This window comes from Stigmatopora argus, chromosome 1, assembly GCF_051989625.1.
Source record: "Stigmatopora argus isolate UIUO_Sarg chromosome 1, RoL_Sarg_1.0, whole genome shotgun sequence".
Taxonomy (NCBI): Eukaryota; Metazoa; Chordata; class Actinopteri; order Syngnathiformes; family Syngnathidae; genus Stigmatopora; species Stigmatopora argus.
Window position 1 is genome coordinate 12,152,266 of NC_135387.1, and position 20,564 is coordinate 12,172,829.

Sequence of the window (20,564 nt, forward strand, 5' to 3'; positions counted from 1 at the left end):
AATCAGTGGAGGTGTGATTGTGAGCATGAGTGGTTGTCTTTTACATTGTGCCAGGCAATTGGCTGGCTACCAATTCAGAGTGAGGTCCCGTGCCTGCTGTCCGTGGCTGGTTGGGATAGGCTCCAGCATCCCCTGTGACCCTTGTGAGAATACTAAGTGGTATGGAAGATTAATGAATGAATGAATAACAATGTCCAATCTCTTAAAATGTACAGAAGGTGACAGTGAAAGTGTTGCTAAAATAATATGGATCATACTACAGATATTGAACCCAATATATGACGTTAAAATAGATACTGGACTAATTTTCCCAGAATGCACCAATACAGTGATGTATCAAACAGTCGCTTCTTTATGACGTCAGCTAGGAGACGGCCTTTCGTCTGTTGGTACGTAGTACGTATATGTATTTATATTTTGATGCAAGAATCCGTGGTAATCTATTTGTTGCTTGAATAAATCTAATTAATCTTTCTTTTCTATCGGACTCTTTCAGACAAGGCCTGTCGCTATGCGAGCCAAGGTATGTAATTTTTTTCTCCTAAATGACATTTCCCCCCTGTAGAACCTTAAGCTTGTTAGCTCGACAGATGAGCGTGTAGATATTTATTGTTTCATAGCGCACTATAATATGTAGCTGTAAGAATTTATTTTTTCATGCATTTGGTTGCTCATCTTTAGTGACTGCAATGTAATTTGCCCTTTTTATTTTTTAACTAAAAAACAACGTTTTCCTTCCCGCAGTGGAGAAAAAAGCGCATGCGCAGGTGAGCTATTGCCCGAAACGATACTCACGCGTTTCTTTAAAAAAATGAAATAATGGTTGATATTAATGAACCCCACAGACTGAAGCGCAAGAGGAGAAAGATGAGGCAAAGGTCCAAGTAAATAAACTGCCATCCGCATGTCATCTGAGCAGTCTTTTTTGACAGTTACCAAACAGACAGACTGCGGATGGATTGAGTGGCGGATGGGCGCCCTCATGTGGAAATTTGACATCAATGTCCTCATCGGCCCAAATCAACGCCTGCTGGTTGATGGACTTTCCCAAGATTTTTCTGGACATTTGTTTGTGCATTCAACTCTTTTTAAACTGTTCAAACTTTTCTTTATACGTTGATTAAAGATTTGGGTGTGAAAACATTTCTGTTTCAAGTTTTGTTAGCCTTTTTTCACACATTCATATAAGACTGCCTGGGAAAAAACAACATGCCGTATAAAATGAACAAATTGAATTCATGCATTTTATTTTATTTTTTATTTCACTGTTAGCCACCCAAACATATTTGGACTCCTGTTCGCTCTTAAAATCCAGGTCCGAACTGGAACAAAATGTTAAAGCTGCATCTTAGGTTTTCTCCAATTTATTGTAATCCTTAGACAAAATCAGAAAATTAATCATTGTTTAAAAATATGCAATTTTATAACCCACTAGTGAAAAGTTGAAGCTGAAAGTTAACGGATAACTAAGGGAATACAAGTGGCCCTGTTGATCCAACAGTACAACGACAAATCAATCATCAAATGAAAAAAAAAAAATCTTGAGATGTATCCAAAAGTTTATTTTTACAGAAAATAAAAAGTGGCCTCTGACCTGTTTCTAACAGCAACCCCAGACCATTCCCAAACATGGTGTGCTTGTGAGCAGCTTTTGGGAGGGCACTTGTCAAATTAGAAAAATAAGATCTTATTTAAACCTTGTCCTGTGACTTGGATGAGAGTGGGAATGTCACAACCTTTTGTTCTGAGCTCAATTGCCAACAAGCACTCGTGTTTATTTTTTCTCCCTGAAATGTTCTCAATGTGAATTAAGAATTTGCTCTGCTCACAAAAATGATTTTTAGTAAAACTTATACCCTCAATAATTTATTTACTGCTTGTTTTATATTACAATTGCAACTAAGTTTGGAAACTATATGTATAGTGTACAAAAAATATCAGAATGACGCTCCTATTTTTGTGTGATTTTTAATATACTAGTATCTAAACTCTGATCAAAACACCCATGACTGCAGCTTCTGCTTCTTGTGTCCAGTCCTACCTCCCTTCAGCTGACAGTCAATGATTACCGTGTGAGCCCTCCGTGTATCTTTCACAAGAAGCCTCCGAAATGAAATGACACCGCTTCAAACTTCATGCAAAGAGAGAGGAAAACAACTATACAATGGAAGTTCCATTCAATGTTTCAAATATAATCTTTAGTCACAGCAAATGTTAATTACAAATTCATTCATTTTCTGAATTATAACTCAACATTCAGGGGAAGTGACTCCTCATTCGAGCCATGTCAAATGATTCAGATGTTTCACAATCATTTTATTGTTTCGTACATGGAATGCAACACAATTGCATGTGTCTATTTCCGTAATGCATTGTGTTTTTTGCCAAAACATTCTGTAAATCCACTGTGCTTAGTTTCTGCTGAAGATCAGCAAACCAGTGTTTGTGCAAGTACTCATCAAACTTTACACCCTCTGAGCAAATACGATTAATTGGCAGCAACCAGGCAACTATTAAGAGACTCAGCCCTTTCCTTTCCACAAGAAATGGTAGTGCCTTCCCTTTTATAATGTACTGGCACAAGTGTTGTTTCATAGTAGAAAATCATTATGGATTTTACTGATTTTTAAAATTTGTGTTACTATTACTGGTCTGTCACAACATGAGGCACTGAGCTGTATACTTCATTAGTTTCCACTCTAATACTATAAAAAAATTGAGCGTTATAGTAGATAATCTAATGTCAGGTCATGGTAATTGATCAGCCATTTGAAAATAAAATCACATAAAAATATGCATAGTAAGTTTTGACCTGACACAAGCATAATCAAGGTGTTTTGACTTCTTGAAGGAGTTCTTTATTTTCTGAAATACTGTCACATTTTCTCCATGTATAATGAGACATACACCATCCACAAAGTATTTTTTTTGTCTTGTCAATTCATATAGTATTCTCCCAAATCACTTAGAATTCAGAGTTGTTGCCTATAAAGCATAAAGGTCAAGTGTTTGTTTTTTTATTAGCAGTGTCAAAGCACTTCCCCATGGGTTCTCTTTATGTCCTTATTGTTGAGTCATGAATATTGACCTTAACTAAGGCCTGCAGATGTCCTCGTGGTTTCTTTGTTACCTCGTGGATGAGTCGTGGCTGTGATCTTGGGTAATTTTGCAGGCAAGGTTCTACCACTATTGCATCTTTTCTCCCTTCGTGTTAAATGGTCTCTGTGGATTGCGGGAGCCTCTAAGTTTTATTATAAATTTGTAATGCTTTTTAGACAGAAAAAATGATAATTACTCCTTTCATTCATTTTCTGAACCGCTTATCCTCACAAGGGTCGCAGGGGGTGCTGGAGCCTATCCCAGCTAACTACGGGCACCAGGTGGGGGACACTCTGAATTGGTGGCCAGCCAATCACAGGGCACAAAGAGACGTACAACAATTCATAGCTAGGGGCAATTTAGAGTTTTCAACCAGCCTCCTTTGCATGTTTTGAGGATGTGGAAGGAAACGGGAGTACCGTACCCGGAGAGAACATAAAATCTCCACACTGTGAGGACCGACCTGGGATCGAACTCTCGACCCCAGAAATGTGAGGTCGATGAGCTAAACACTTGTTCAGCGGGCTGCTCACAATTACTTTAACTCTAGATAATTCAAGGCATTTTGTTTTTCTTTTGACCAACTCTTGGATGGAACTTGTCTGGACCTAATCAGGCTTGGGTGGAGTCATTGAAAATATTTTTTCTATGGATTGGTTGATTAGCTGCACTTAATACATAATGTAAAAAGGGGCAATTACTTAAACCCCACAATCCATAATAAGAAATATGTACCATTTTAAAAGCTGCATTTTATGTTTAATTCAGCTATTTTTGTCTGGTACATTATTTGTACAATTTGTTTAATATTAACCCTTTATAGGGCACCCATTTAAGTCAACGGCAAACTTTGATGGCACGAGATGTCCAATCCAGTTTCACTGTTGGAGGCTGCTCCCAGTCATACCTAAGAACAATTTAGAATGCTCTATCAGACTATAAACCTAAACCCTCAATCTCGGAACAGTGAGGCAGTCGTGCCAACCACTCTTCCACTGTTCAACCTAACATTTAGTCAATTTAAAACATTTACTGTAAAACATTTTTTTAATATGGTTTTGAATCCAGGTTAGTCCACCAGTGTAGAGTTTGCATATTCTCGGCCTGTATGGGTTTTCTCCGGGTTCTCTGGTTTCCTCCCACATTCCAAAAACATGCATGGTAGGCTGATTGAACACTCTAATATATATATATATATATATATATATATATATATATATATATATATTTATATATATATATATATATATTTATATATATATATATATATATATATATATATATGTGAAAACACATCTATGATTCAGATATTTCTTAGGCCAGCAGAGAAGGCCTTGAAGGCCCTGACCTATATATATATATATCAGTGGCGGGCCGTCAGGGCCTTCAAGGCCTTCTCTGCTGGCCTAAGAAATATCTGAATCATAGATGTGTTTTCATATTGAAGCATTTAACCAATCATATTTCATCCAGGGTCAGAAATCTGCCTCAAGGCCTTCACAATCAGTTCTGCAGGCTCCGCTGCATTAAACATGCGTCGATAAGACTGTTGCTTTAACCAATCAGATTTCGAGTTGGCAACACCACAATGCATTGTCGCAGGCGTAGGGATACGTCATTGCCTTCTCGCAGGCGTAGGGATACGTCATCGCTTTCACTAAATATGATTGGCTAGTGATTAGCCAGAGCGACCAAAGTGTATCTGTAGCGAGCTGCACAAGCAAATATATTGTTGTGTTGATTTAAAGCCATTTTCAAGACGGACTATGCCAGAAATACGACAGGACAGGCTCGACTTTCAGCATTAGCTTCGATGGCGATAGAAAAGAAGGAAGAAAGAAAGGAGGATGGATATTGTGTACAGTTAAAAAGGATTTTTGGTGAGTAAAGTATGGCTATATTCCTAAATAATATTTCAATTGTGGGCCCGGTTCTGATATCTGAAAAGCTCCAGTGTTTGTATTCAAGATCCAGTGTTTGTATTTAATCACTAAATGCTGCTAGGAAGTAGATTTTACCCCATTTTAGTGCTATTTTTGCCGTTTCGCCATTGATGTCCATCACTGTATTTTCCCGGGAAAATCACCCCCCGGGCCGGTTGTAATGTCTGAAAAGCTCCAGTATTTGTATTTAATCATTAAATGCCGCTAGTAAGTGGATTTTACCCATTGAAGGCGCTACGAGAAAATGCACGGACCGCCACTGAGATATATAGTAATATTTAAATATATCTTGGACACAGTCATTTGCTGACATTAGATAGCTTGTAAAGTTGTAGCTTTGTTGGAATCAATTATCTTTATGGAGTGGCTCCATTATAAATGTATATATAGGCAGTCGTGCTCAGCAGGCTGCCGCAGTAGATGATCACTTGCGCATGCAGGCTGCATGCAGCTCTCCTGTGCCTGTTATGTAAAGATAACGGGCAGTCATCGCTTGGCGAGCATTTTGCTGAAGGCATATGTGTCTGCGCGCACATGATTTCGCCCCTTTTTCATGCGTATAAAAAGAATAATTGGGATTAAGCGTTAATCTGCCGGATTTGACGAGAAGGAGGGCTGGGAGTTCAGAGCCCGCCCTGCCAACTCCCCGCTGTCTGCAGAAGACACGTCTGCGAAACACGGAATTTCTCGTCTTTTTGCTGCTCTGCGGAACCGAGGTCAGAAGAGAGCGGAGTCTCGTCATGATTTAAAGCGGGGAAGCTGTCACCGAAGCGGCCATCTGTGCACGCCGACCCGGGTTAACCCTTCGCCGAAAACTCGCGGAGTGGAAGAAGGCAAAAGGAGAGGGGGAGTGAGTTGAAGTCGTTCGTGCGAGCGATGCCGTCCGCCGGGGAAGATGATCGAGCCCCAGCAGAGGGCATGAGTGGCGGCCCCCCGATGAGCGGCCAAGCCCCCCCTGGAGAGCGGGCAGTGGGCGCCCTGTGGTCCTTCGCCAAATGCCTAGGCGCGCTGCTGCCCGTTTACCTGGCCGGATATTATGGCATCAGCATCGCCGTGGTCCTGGTCGGGCTCATGGTCTACCTGGGCTGGAAGCATGGCCGATTGGATAAAGCCAGGAGGCTGAACGCGGCCATGTACCTCCTGGAAAACGAGATGGAATTCACGACGGAGAAGCTCTTCAGACTCAAACGAGATCTACCTCCCTGGGTAAGGATGAATCCATGTCATTCTCCGTATTTGATATGTTGAAATTCCTGCGTCACTCTGGATTTTTGCTTACTACCTCTTAATAAGTCAACCGTGAAAGTTTGTTTGATTTCTTCCTCCTCTCCTGGCCAGCACATTCCAAGTACGCAGAGGCCGGTTAATTCATAAACTCAACAGGATTTCAAATGTAGGATTTGGAGTAAGGGAAAATGGGATGGGTTTTGACATTACATGCATAAGGGAGGACAAAAAAACACATGGTGCTTCCCATAACTGACCCATGAGCTGTGGACCACCATATCTGGAGAGGAAGCATGAGAGGATGGATAGACTGTGTGTGTGCGTGTGTGTGTGTGTGTGTGTGTGTGTGTGTGTGTGTGTGTCAGTGTGAGTGTGTGGGAGACACAAAGAGGGAGCATTGGCTCAAATTTGTATGATCTCAGACTGAGAAATAATAGAATTGCATGTGCTCATTTGTCACCCTCAAGGTGCAATATTCATTAACACACCCAGCGGGCTCCTCGTTTAAAATCCAAAGTAGCTGCTTGGATCTTTTCCAGGGTCCAAAAAAGGTACATGTGTCCCCAATATGTAAACACCAAGTGTCAAGGGTGCGAAATCCATTGTCGCCTTCAGTGTGCAATGATCTAGCGCTTTCAGAGTGGATTTCTGGCTCCGGTTCCTGGCTCTTGTCGCACATTTCCATGCCATCTATGCTTGACAAATGGCATCTGACTAAACTTTCATGATGACTCTGTTTGATGAATAAATCTAAGTAGTGATGTTCAGGAAAAGGTAAGTCGAAGAATCCAGTGCGTTAGACCTCGTCAGCATTGAACTTGAATATGTAGAATGTCTGACATTTGTCAATTCTTCTCAGGTGAACTTTCCAGATGTGGAAAAAGCAGAGTGGCTAAATAAGGTCAGTCTTATATCTTTATCTGTATCATATATGGATGACACAAGGAAGAAAAGGATTCTGTATTTTAATCTCTGGTATTTCTGAAGTACACTTACTTTTTCCTCCTAGTTCTATTTTGGTTTTATTCCAAATCCTGCAATTTCACCATAGATTCCCAAGCGTGCCTGTTACGTTCATAGAAGGCACGCCATAGTCAAAGTCAGCAAACACATTGAATTGAATGCTTTTATTGTCATTATACAAGTATAATGACATTTAAAGCCTCACCATGTAGTGCACAATAACAACAAACAGACAAATAAATAATAACAAAAACTAGTAAATAAAGGATCAATAAATTGGTAATAAAAAATAAATAAATATGTAGTCAGACAGTAGTAGAGTTTGGAAGTACATAGTGGAACTGTATGATAAAATGCTTCAGGAGTCGCTTAAAATGCAAAAACCTCCTCGCTACTACTCAGAGGAAGAGCACTTTTGTGGACGTGGGATGACCCTGCTCTCTTTGGAGCCTCTCCATCTGTGCAGGCCATCCACGGGGGTAATTAAGCTACAGGGAGAGTGGCTATAATATATCGCCATTACTCTCAACACGGGCAAAATGTGGATGTGAATACTAATACGGACAAGTGTCCTTGAGGAGACAAAAATCAGTTGAACCCTCATTTCAGAGGCCCACATTGTCAGAAAATAATTGGTGCAAATCATCTTTCCACAGTGCAGATTTATCATCTCCATAATGTGTCTATTCAACAGTTCTGTTAACAAGATTTTTCTTCTTCTGGCAGTTAAAACAAAATTGACTGTATCACTCCTGCGTGAGCAGAAATGTCTAATGATAACTGGTGCCCGTCTGACAGTGTTGACTGAGAGCATCACTGGGTTCAAGAGAAGACTGGAAATGATAGTCAGTGGAGCAGTTAAGCCCTATAGTGGCCTCACGCTACACTTGACACCCAAACGCTGATGTTAACACCCGTGTGTCAGTCTGGGAAGCTTTTTAGAAAATCAACATTGTTCTCATGTTGTTGTTGTCACTGAGTGGATGATGGAAAACTCAAAATTTGCATATTTTTCGATAAAGTGACGCTGTCTAAAATATATTTGCTGTTGTGAATTTAATTTGCAAAATTACAAAACTGAATTGATTAGGTTTGACAGCTGTGCTTGAGTCATTTCCTTTATGACTTTTTTTTTTCTATAACGGAAACAACCAGCATGCCTCTACCAACTATTTGCCCTTTGTTGTCATGTACTATATGTGAGTGGAACGTCGCAATTTGCCTACACACATTCATCATTATTATTTCTTTAATCATCTATTTATTTCATTCAATACTCGTTTTAATTATACTAACACATTGGAAAAGTTATGTGTACTCAGAAATCTTCTTTTCCCATCCGTGATGAAGCTGAAGTACAGTTACTAATGAACAGTTCACATACATTACATTGGGCCGATTCAACTATACACTGACTGACTATATATAACTGATATTATACGCAAAATTATACCTGTGGAAAAACTCTATTTTGCTTAGTCATGCGTATTTTTAAGAAAATAAAACTTACCCAAATTTCAAATGATCCAAGTTTTGACCCAGATGCTAAGCGTGGGTTTAAAGACTACCCCCAACCCCCACCAATTAAAAAAAAAAAATTGGGTCCTCAAGTCCCTCTTCCCAACGTTGTTATATTACAAAAAAATCTAAAATTTTCTGACAATTAAATTCATTTTTTTGTGAATATGAAAGACTATGGAAAAAAACAATACCTCAAGGATTACAGATATAAAGTTCACATATACTTCTGACTGGCGACCACTTTCGGGTATTGTCCTCCTCACGCCTGTGGATAGGACAGGTCTCATTCCGCGACGCTGACAAGGATAAGTAGTGTTGAAAATGAATGAAGTTGAAATACAAGGGGAAAAATTCCTGAGACAAAAAGCCAAAATACTAGAAGATTAAGAAAAAAAATCTTAATGAGAACAAATCTGCTGTTGAGCACATCAAACAAATCAAAGGACATTAAAGTAGCTACCTAGCCTGAAAATTGCCCTGAATTTCCCCTTAAGTGAGTGAAAATTGTTGTTTATCTATTTGTGCCCTTTGATTGGATGTCAATCAGTTCAGGGCATACCCGTCCTCTTGCCCAAAGTCAGCTGGGTCAGAGTACAGCACTCCTGTGATTATCATGAGAATAAAGCGGTACCTTAGATGAATGAATGCCCGGTGGACTAGTGATTAGCGCGTTGGGTTCATAAATTCTGGGGTCGGGGCTTCAATCCCAAGTTGGTCCCCACTGTGTGGAGTTTGCATGTTCTCCCTGGGATTCCGTGGGTTTTCTTCCACATCCCCAAAACATGCATGGTAGACTGGTTGAATACTCTAAATTGCCACTATTGTTATTGGATTGGATTGGATAACTTTATTCATCCCGTATACGGGAAATTTCATTGTCACAGTAGCAAGAGGGTGAGGATGCAGAAATAGGAAAGACATTTTAGACATAAATAGATAGGTAATAAATAAGTTAATAAATAAATACATGAATAAATATATAAATAAATAAGCGTGTTGCTGAAATATATATATATATATATATATATATATATATATATATATATATATATATATATACACACATATACATATACATATACACATACGTGTGCATACACATATATAATAATAATAATATGTATACCATAAAGTATCATTTTAATGTATAGCTTTATTCAATAAACCTTTTTTTATAGATTCTCCAGCAAGCATGGCCCTTCATAGGCCAGTTTCTGGAAAAGCTACTCCTGGAGACCATTGCTCCAGCCATCCGAGCCTCCAGTATTCATCTACAAACACTAAGTTTTACCAAGGTCAACATAGGTGACAAGGTATGTCATTGGCCATTGTGTGTCATAAACATAAAAGATGCCCTCTGCTCTATCAGATATTTTGGGGTAATACAATGTCTAATACAAGGACTTGTTTTTGACCAGGAATACGTGTTAGGGCAATGCATATTGTTTACCTGCACCTTTACTTACAATGAACCTGCTTGCCTTTTATGTGTGTTTATAATTGCAGCTGTTGTGTTGACAGGCTTTAAAAGTGGTCGGCGTAAAGGCACACACTGAACAGGATAAGAGACAAGTCATGTTGGATTTATATCTCAGGTAATCATTCAATGTAGGAATGGATCCTTGAATGTTTGTGGAAGACAAAACAGTTTTTAATCATATACACATTACATCAGCTGCTTTCCTTACATAAACATTTGTCTTCCTACAGCTACGCCGGTGATGTCGAGATCAACGTAGAAATCAAAAAGTACTTTTGCAAAGCTGGAGTCAAAGGAATTCAGGTATTGAAATACAGTGCTGCCTTGAGACAGTACCTGCTTCATTTTTTTTTTGCATCACCACTATCAATGACCATAATCTCAAATTCGTTTTTTTCTTTTAAATTAAAATGAACGGAAATGGCATTATCCACTTCCACCCTGCCCGGAAAGAGGCCCCCCAAATATTTCTAACTTTTGTTTGTTTGTTTATTTAACTAAAATATCATCTTTATCAATAAGTGATTTTTATATAAACAATGAACAATGAATTAATAAAATATAAGGGAAATAATTAAACAGTTGATGATTCATTGCTTGAAAAACTCTTGATTCAGGTCACACATAGCTCAACTTTTTAAGAGTGACATTTTCTCACACATCATTTTAAGATCAGAGACACCTGTGCTTCACTCTTTAGCTCAACGGCATGCTTCGTGTGATCCTTGAGCCTCTGATTGGAGACATACCGCTGGTTGGAGCCGTCACCATGTTCTTCATTCGCCGACCAGTGAGTTTACTAAATTTCCCATTATTTTACAGATTGCTCAATAAAGATTAGGTGAAGGTGTGTCTGCAGCATATTGTTGGATAACTCTGACTACGCGAACACGTTTTAGCTTTAACTGAACAACTGCAAAAAACGTCCTCCTCTTTGGACAATGCACTGCACTTGTGCAGGTGCCCCAAGCAAAGCGTCTAACTACAAAAAGAGCGCCAAAAAGGGAAAATGTTAACTTCTTTTCTCTTCTTTGTGCTGTTGTGTGATTGGACTCTGATTTTAAAGGGGTGCTGTACCTGCCACTCATTTAATGTTGTATTTCAACTTTCATTTTGTCATAGAAACTGGACATCAACTGGACTGGTCTGACCAACCTATTGGATATTCCTGGATTGAAGTGAGTTGACAAAGTCCGTATTATGTTTTATTTTTTTTATTTTTTAGAAAAGTTGCAAAAATGCATCCTCATACAAGAGCGACCCAATGACAGCACGCAACATAGCGTATTAGTTACATCACTGTGATAATAAACCTTTTTTGAAAGGTAAGACTTTGACCCTGCTCTATTCCCAGTGTACCTAATGTTGTAGCTGTCAAGAATTGACCGAGACATATTCAGATGAATATGTTCCTCACAGTATTTTGGTTCTTCAATTGATGCCAGCCTAGCATGTGAAGGGTTTTGCATTAACAACTTGTCTTTCTTATTTCATTTCAAGACTTGAATCATATGAAGCTCCATCATTCATTGTCCAAAAGTAACATCAGTTTATAGAATCAGCCTCCTCCTAATTTTAAAGAAATGAACACGTGTGAACCTGTTCCAAATGAGACAATCTCATTCTTCACTATTCCGATTTAGTGAAAATACAATTTATCTGCTGTCATGGTTGTTCAAAACATGTCAGTTTAAAAATTGTATTCTCACTGCCAATGAGTTTTTAAACGTTCTCATTGTTTTCAGTGCCATTTCCTGTTTTGTCTGTGCCCCCGCCACACACACAACATCCTTGCATTCATTGCAGTGCCATGTCGGACACTATGATAATGGATGCAATAGCCTCCCAACTGGTCCTCCCAAATCGTCTCACCGTTCCCCTGGTGGCCGACCTGCAGGTTGCTCAGCTCCGCTCCCCTCTTCCAAGGGTAACCGATTGTTTTTGTAATACTACGTGGCCTGGGGAACATGTAGAATCCATGCCGCAAGCAAGCATAACTTGAACATTTTGCAGTAGGAAGTGATTATACATCATCCATCTGCATTTATATGCAAATTCTAGGGAGTTGTGCGTATCCACCTGCTGGAGGCTGAAGATCTGACCGCCAAGGACACCGTCATCAAAGGTCTGATTGATGGCAAGTCTGACCCGTATGCTGTGATTCGCGTTGGAACACAGATCTTCACCTCACATCATGTGGACAGCAACTTGAACCCACAGTGGAGGGAAATGTATGAGGTAAGTGTGGATGGAATTGTATGTAAATACGTATGAGTATTCGTTTCTTTGGGCCTGCTTTGACTCTTCTTAGTGAATGTTTCAATAAGTGTGTAATTTTGCACACATCACCCGCTTTTAGAGATAAACGGTTCAGTTCAGATTGGATCTTCGTTGGCTGCAGGAAACCGCAATTTTTGCGATAAGCAAGTCATTGCGGAAATGTTTTTCTCATTAGACAGATTAGTATTCTCCTTTAGTTGAAATGATACGCATTTGCGCCACTTGCGAGTTGAACCAAAACTCCCTGTAGATGAATAAAATTTTCAATAGATTAGTTTTTTGTCTTATTATTATTATTTTTGGGCCGTAGTGATTGTGTTGTCTTTTTGTGTTGTGTGTGCCTCTGTGTTTGTGTCCATTTATGTGGATATGTGTGTGTCAGGTGATTGTCCATGAAGTACCTGGTCAGGAGTTGGAAGTGGAAGTCTTTGACAAAGACCCAGACCAGGATGACTTTCTGGGCAGGTAGCTTACTCATGATCATATAACTTGTGCGTCTTACATCATGTGGCGTTGTTGATGGTTGAATCATCCAAAGGATAAGTATTTTTGCCCAAATAATCCTTTCTTCTGTCTTTTTCAGGGCAAAAGTGGATCTTGATATTGTGAAACAAGCACGAGTTGTGGATGATGTAAGTTATTTCGTATGCTATCATTTGGTGTTACTGTTACTCAGTCGATTAAACTGGTTTGTGTAAAACATTTCTAATCTGTTAGCATGTGACAACACACAAGGGTCACAAGGAATTCCTTGTGATCCTCTCAGCCTACTCTCTTAAGACTTCAAATCTGCGCTAAAATGACAAAAGTTTTGTGTTTACATGACTGGGATGTTTTTGTGTACAGTGGTTCAATCTAAGGGATGTACCATCTGGCAGCGTTCACCTCCGATTGGAGTGGCTTTCGCTTCTATCCTCTGCTGACAGATTGACTGAGGTGCGAATATGCGTGAGACAAAATACTTAAAAGAATCTTGGGTTTTTTTCAAAAGAGAATCTTTTAATTGTATTGTACAGTGGCCTGTCTTAGTAATTCAATGTGATCAGTGAGCGACAACGACAATATCAATTGGGATCACTGCCAGCTGCATTCGATGTCAATCACAATAAGGTGTTGACTGACTGACCGGGGTTTAGTTTTATTATAATTACTAAAGAATAATTTAAAATGCAAGATCTCCCATTAAAAGTTAGCACTAAAGGTGCTCCATATTGGCAAATTCTCAATTTGGAGTGTTTTATTTCAGAATGGTTGCAAATAGTAACTCCAAATTCCACCAGTCCACATGCAGTTTACAAAATTCTTGTTATGATTTAAATACATGCTCTAGTCTAAAGCGTTAGTACCTTTCTGACAAATTTGTAGTTACAGAAATATACAAAGTCCCTACTGTAAAACATGAATACATACACTTCTCCTATGAATTTGTGTAGAGTACGGTGAAATCTCAAGACTAATAAAGTACTTTATCCTAGAGGGAAATGTGCTGGTTCTTTCTGTGTCACCCAGTAATTAATAGGCTGTGTTTAAGGAACACTTGTTGAAGACTCCTTTTAAATACTTTGACTCAACTATTGAATATAGCCACTGCAATTAAGAGAAAGACTATTTCATTGTATTCGTGATGTTTTCTACTTACTTCTGTTATTATTGATCCTCCAGGTAACCGAGAGAAACCAGAACCTGACTAGCAAAACCGCTGATCCACCATCTGCTGCTATTTTGGCCATCTATCTCGATCAAGCTCAAGAACTGCCTGTAAGATCGTTGTCTCTGACCGGCAACTTCTTCACCTTCACACTGTCTTCATTTTCTTATGTTTTAGATGAGAAAGGGCAATAAGGACCCCAGCCCAATGGTGCAAATCTCTATCCAGGATACTACAAGAGAAAGCAAGGTATTTGGACGTGTTTTTTGTAACAGACACTTAAGCTGTTCGCAAAATATCTTTTCTTTCCTTTACAGACTTGCTATGGTTGCAGCAACCCTGTATGGGAGGAAGCGTTTACCTTTTTCATCCAGGATCCTCGCAAACAAGATATTGATATTCAAGTAAGCGTCTTGACTACATTTCAGGACATTTTTTTTTAATTTTTTGTGAGTTCAACAACATGGAATTGTCACTTTACCGTAATTTCTCATCCTGTTCTTTTCCTGTGTTTGTCAAATCAGGTGAAAGATGATGACCGAGCTTTATCCTTGGGTAGCCTGACTATCCCTCTGGCTCGCCTCCTCGGGTTGTCTGAACTCACCCTAGACCAGTGGTTCCAGTTAGAGAATTCTGGTTCCGCAAGCCGCATCTACATGAAAATTGTTTTAAGGGTTGGTTGTTTAAATTATTATTATTATTTTTTCACAAATTCGCAATTTACAAGTTAAACATTGAAGTGCTGTCAAACCACACCGTACGTGATGGTTCTTTTTGTTTGACTTGTTAGTGCAGTATAATCACACAACCTCAAATAGTGCTCATTTGACCTTTAAACAAACGCAATGGGTAATTAAAGAGTTGAGCATCGCCGATTTAATCTGCCATTATCAAATTCTTCTTTTCTTTTTTTTAAATCACGTTCTTGCCTTACAAAAGATAAAAATGATTATATATCAGTAGTTTAAAAAAATTGGCATGGAAAATCTACATATTTTTGCAGATTTCTGTTGTCAGGTTAAACAAATACAGAGGTAGAAACTATATTAAAATGGTAAAATGCCTGTAATTTATAACTTTATTGCTGTCAACATTAAAGAACCAAAACAAGTTATTTACTCATGAAATTTTCTTTAAAATGATCATCTTTTTCGAATTATTGGAATTTTCTCCTGTCACCATCAGACCACAACCAACCACATTATTCAGAAGTTATTAAATAGTCTTGTTCTTACTCATTTTTTGTTGATTATAATGATGCTTCATACCCTTTTTTACATTTGATTAGAAACAGGACAAATGAACAACAAATACTTATCTCTAACATCTTAAAGCCCGACGCCACGTTGTTTAAACTTAAAATGGGTGAATTTAAAGCAACTCCTCTTAATTTGCGCTTTGTTTCATGGTTAGGTTTTATGGCTAAGCGATGATGCCACTCCCACCACTCCGTCGCCCCGCCCATTAGCTCCCGGGTCCGGCACTGGTCATGGGGGAATCACAGCTGAAGTGAACCTGATGGGAGGTGGTGGTCTAGCTAAACCTCCACCGTCACGCCCGCAGCACACCACGCCCGACCCCGAGTTTGCTTCTGAGGTGATACAACTGCTCTACAGCTTACGAAAAAAAATGAATCTCACATGACACTTGACTTGGATCATCCCTTCAAGGGAGTTCTTCGAATCCATCTGCTGGAGGCCCAAAACCTAATCGCTAAGGATAACTTCATGGGAGGCATGGTCAAGGGAAAGAGTGACCCTTATGTCAAGATCCGTGTGGCTGGCATCACTTTCCGCAGCCACACCATCAAAGAGAACCTCAATCCTATCTGGAATGAACTCTTTGAGGTTTTCTTTCTTTTTCATTTTGTGTTTGTGTGGTTCTCGTCACTTGATATACATGTCTTTTTTTTTTTTTAGGTGATTTTGACTCAGCTTCCAGGCCAAGAGATTCAGTTTGAATTATTTGACAAGGACATCGATCAGGATGACTTCCTGGGAAGGTGAGTCCTCACTTTGTACCCGGAAGCACCCCATTCTGCAAGACTTAACTCACCATCCTTTTTTGCAGGTTTAAACTCAACTTGCGTGACATCATCGGTGGGCAGTTCATTGATACGGTGTGTGGCGTTTTGTATTAATGGTAAAGCATTTTTTGTGTTTGATAGTCTTTTAATGCCCATGTTGTTGTTACAGTGGTACACTTTAAATGACGTCAAGTCAGGCAGGGTTCACCTGCTGCTAGAATGGCTGCCTAAAGTGACGGACCTATCCAGACTGGAGCAGGTTGGACTGAAACTAAAATGATATAATGCGTTATAGTGATACAATATCCTAAATTCTCAGTCTTTATCAGCGAGATAAGATTATGTGACATTTATTTGGTGAGATTGTCTCTTTTTAAAATATTTTTCCCTCCCGATTTTCATAAAGATTCTGCTGTACCAGTCCCAGCAGTCATTCCAGAACAAGGTTGCACCATCAACAGCCGTGCTCTTTGTGTATGTAGAGCGTGCTCACGGACTGCCAGTAAGATCACACGATCTCATCAATCTCAAACCAAAGTGGAGAAATGTTTATTGTTATGGAGCACAATAATAAGCAATGACATTGCAAAGTCTGCTGAGATAAAAACAAAAACAGCTTACCTGCATTCCTAATTTGGACAAGTGTGATAGAAAATGATTGAACACCTGCAAGTCATTTTCTTCTTTTAAAATGAATGTCTATGCAAGCAAACACTTTTTAAAATGAAAACAAAAACTAATTTTCCTGATTTTAGTTGAAGAAAAATGGGAAAGAGCCAAAGGTTGGAGTTGAGGTCATCTTAAAAAATGTATCCCACCGAACTAAGGTAAGTCAAAGACTTTAGAGTCACAAAAATGAATACAGCACTACTTGTACTATAAGATATATCAACTTCTCTTGGTGAAGGTCAGTGAGCGGTCCACGTCCCCTCGATGGGATGAAGCGTTTCATTTCTTAGTTCGAGATCCCAGAGATGAAACGCTCACAGTGAAGGTGAGGGGTCATCCATATCTTCTCTTTTGGACCATTTTGCCTTTTACAAGAGTGCTCCTCTTCCATTTAGCTCTCCCACAGTTGGGGCCAGACTTTGGGCTCTTTGACTCTCACACTCAGGGAGGTGATGGCTGAGCCAAACCTGGTGGTGGACCGCTGGCTTGCCCTAGATGGAGCACTGCCCGAGAGTCAGATCTTACTGAGGGCTACACTCAAGGTGGTGTCTATACAGCCTCCGTATTTGAATCTTTTCAAAAGTGTGAGCCTTAAATCGAACATTTACGTCACCCACAACAGATCTTGGACACGCAGTTGTCGGTGTGCCGCAGGGCCCCAGCCGAAGAGGGTGTTGGTGAAACTGTCATTCCCAGATGGGATCCTTCCCATTTGGATTTAAGGAGCAGGGCAGGATTCCCAATGTAAGCAATCATTTCACTGACATTGATGATAATAAATGTCCTTTCTGATTAAACTGATTGGCAGCAAAAAGGATAATTTGTTGTCATACCTTCCACTTCAAACTGATTGGACGTCAATGGCAGTCACTTTTTTGCTATGGAAAATAAACAGACAAAAGATACACCCTATTTAATTGTGCTCTTCAGGGTCAGTGACGGCTCAAATACTTCAAGCCAAGTGAAGCTCAGTGTTGGATACTCCACAGAAGAGAGTAGACTTTTCATCACCGTCCATGCATGCAGGTCTCACTTTATATTCCCACATGTGAAGTATTTTCCACTAAGCGCAGTCAGTAAAGAATGAGTGTATGCACCTGCAGAGCCCTGGTAGCCTGCTCTAAAGATGGCGCCGACTCCTATGTCACATTCATGCTGCTGCCTGACAAGAAAGGAACCACTAAAAGGAGAACAGCAACCAAGAAGAGGGATCTCAACCCAGAATTCAATGAGAGGTCAGAAATATGTTTATATTCCACCTTAAATTACAATTTAAATCAGATCCATGGAATTTTCTGTATATCATATTTATCTACATGCAAGCTATTGGGCATTTGTTACCAAAATAGTTCATCCTTGGCGGACTCATTTTGTTATCCTGCTAATTAGACAAACAACCTTTCATGCACACTCATACCTCGGGGACGGGGGGACGGGGGAGAACAAGCAAATTCCACACAGAAACTCCTGAGCCCGGTTTTGAACCTATCATACCTGTGATACAGATGGGTTAACTACTTTTCAACCATGCCCAATCACACCATTCAAACTGGAAAAAAAATGCGTCTACCAAATATTTACCTGTGATATTTCACAATTTATGGGTTGTCAGACAGTCCATAGCCACAACTATTTTTAATAAAACAGTTAAAAGACAATGTTCCATTATATGTACCATTTAGCGACACAAATTCTGCATTCTCCTTTTCTCTAGATTTGACTTTGACCTCTCTCTGGAGGAGTCAGCACAGAGGAGGTTGGATTTATCCGTGAAGAACAGCGTCTCCTTCATGAGTAGAGAGAGGGAGCTTATTGGCAAAGTAAGCACTAAAAAGAAGCTCCTGCATTATCAGTAGGTGAAACAAGGAGACATTGTCAAAGCGCTTTTAGTACCTTGAAGGGAGAAAATATTTATACGGCGCTTAAACAGAAAGTGCATGTTGTTGTATTAAGTATTTCAGTAAATCATTGTACGTGCTAGTTAAATAAATAATGATCAACTCAAGTCTTATGAAACATCACCAAAATCCCCACTTAAAAAAAAAAAAATGCCCAAAAGTCCCATATTGCACACTGCCCCACAATTACAGTGGTAGCTCGACATACGAGTGGCCCAACATACAAGAAATTTGAGATACAGGTACAATTTTGGGCAAATATTTATCTTGAGATACGAGACAAATTTGGATATAGTACGAGCAGACAGCGGACGCGAGAGGCTGCTCATAAGAACATCATGGGCACTGTCTCTCTCCCCGCAACTCCCTCGTGTAATGTCTCTCTGGTCGCAACTCCCTCTTGTAATGTCTCTGCGAGCACTGGGCGGGGCGTTGTATTTTTTCAGTGTTTTTTTCCCGTTAGTCATTGCGAATGGCGAGGCGATCGCTAATATGAGTTATATATACTACTCGTTGGCAAGTGGTCATGCTATTGTGAGGACATTGGTGTGCATAATTTTCGGAATATTTTGAAGGGAATACAAAAGCAAACTACCATCGATAGGTTGCATCTGAAACTCAGGGTGGAGGCGGGGCAAACAGTGCCAACCCAGCCGGGAGAAGAAAGGTATAAAAATGTAAAACAAAATTAGAATTAAGTTTAGTGTAAGGTTAGATTAAACTTATTTTTGAGTGTGTCTGCATCGTAATCCAAGTTAATTTAAAGTTGTTTATGTTATGTACGAGCGCGTTGCCGTGCAAAAAGTCTAGTAGGGGAAGGCCAATACACTAAACTTATGGAAAAAATAAAATAAAATTGAACCTATTTGAAAGATATCTACATAAAAGTTGTTCAACAAAACAATGACATTGTTATTTTTGCCTTTTCGTGATGATGCATATCTGATTTTCTTTGAAAATGCACAGTTACAACTACATAAAGTGACTGTTATTGAAAGTAATTATGAGCAACTTCCTTCTTACCCACAGCTCCAGTTGGACCTGGACCAAATTGACCTGAAGACTGGTGTCACACAGTGGTAAATTTTTCAACGGCTAACAGCATTGAGATTTGATGAAATATGACCACCCTGTCAACAACTGATCTCTCTTTTCAGGTGTGATTTGGTGCCAGAGTCAACCTAGAAGAATAAATGCTGAATAATTGGTACTATTTAACATTTTAGTGTTGCTTCTGTGGCCTGTGAGTTTTGCGTGTATATATTCAGCTTAAATAGCAATTTCCATCTTTGCTGGAGGAAAATAAAGAAAACACATACACTTCACAAAAAAGCAGTTCATCAGTATTTATGAGGGGAAGCGCGCTTGCCACCTATAAAATGTTAACTGTCAAGCATCCTTGCTGTTTTCAATACATTCTTCAGTAGAATATTTGGCTGGATAGTTATTTAATAATGCAACTATGTTGCCTAAATTTACAAATGTGTATATGTCTCATTTATATAGCTGTACGAAACGATGATATAAAAAAACTGTAAAAGTCCTCTTAGAATTGTATTGTCGCGAGGGCTGGATATTCAAAGGTACAAGAATGTTATACGAATTTATTGTCTGCAATGTGACTGAAAGAAATTACAGATTTGTTTTTTACAATCTTACAAAAGATCCCAATGTTGCTTTGTTTGTGTGTTTATATTGTTGCCTTAAGTATTACAGAAAGGTTTATTGGGATAGTATTTCCCGTTTATGTTCCAAATGAAGTTTTATATGCTTTAACCAGAGCTTTGTGATGAAATGTTGTTTTTATAAA

General features: G+C 39.3%; 1 protein-coding gene and 1 long non-coding RNA gene across 3 annotated transcripts; both read left to right on the plus strand.

Moving 5' to 3' along the window:
- The first annotated feature begins 24 nt into the window (after positions 1 to 24).
- Positions 25 to 1,143, plus strand: LOC144071623 (uncharacterized). 2 transcript variants are annotated; one of them, XR_013299683.1, is made up of 5 exons: positions 25 to 159; positions 315 to 389; positions 497 to 523; positions 745 to 767; positions 846 to 1,143. It is a non-coding gene; the product is annotated as an uncharacterized LOC144071623 (long non-coding RNA). The 2 variants fall into 2 exon arrangements; XR_013299686.1 differs by having other exon boundaries at positions 125 to 143.
- Positions 1,144 to 5,444: 4,301 nt separating this feature from the next.
- On the plus strand, positions 5,445 to 20,535 carry esyt1a (extended synaptotagmin-like protein 1a). The gene is made up of 31 exons (XM_077597269.1): positions 5,445 to 6,248; positions 7,129 to 7,170; positions 9,932 to 10,066; positions 10,275 to 10,348; positions 10,464 to 10,536; positions 10,934 to 11,023; positions 11,356 to 11,411; positions 12,040 to 12,160; positions 12,295 to 12,471; positions 12,896 to 12,978; positions 13,097 to 13,145; positions 13,360 to 13,449; positions 14,176 to 14,271; positions 14,339 to 14,410; positions 14,479 to 14,565; positions 14,686 to 14,835; positions 15,575 to 15,757; positions 15,832 to 16,008; positions 16,081 to 16,163; positions 16,232 to 16,280; positions 16,357 to 16,446; positions 16,594 to 16,689; positions 16,943 to 17,014; positions 17,095 to 17,181; positions 17,252 to 17,398; positions 17,479 to 17,600; positions 17,787 to 17,882; positions 17,960 to 18,091; positions 18,571 to 18,676; positions 19,784 to 19,833; positions 19,912 to 20,535. Exons 1-31 carry the CDS (start codon positions 5,919 to 5,921, stop codon positions 19,937 to 19,939), a joined length of 3,243 nt encoding a protein of 1,080 aa, XP_077453395.1. The 5' UTR covers positions 5,445 to 5,918; the 3' UTR covers positions 19,940 to 20,535.
- The last annotated feature ends 29 nt before the right edge of the window (positions 20,536 to 20,564 follow it).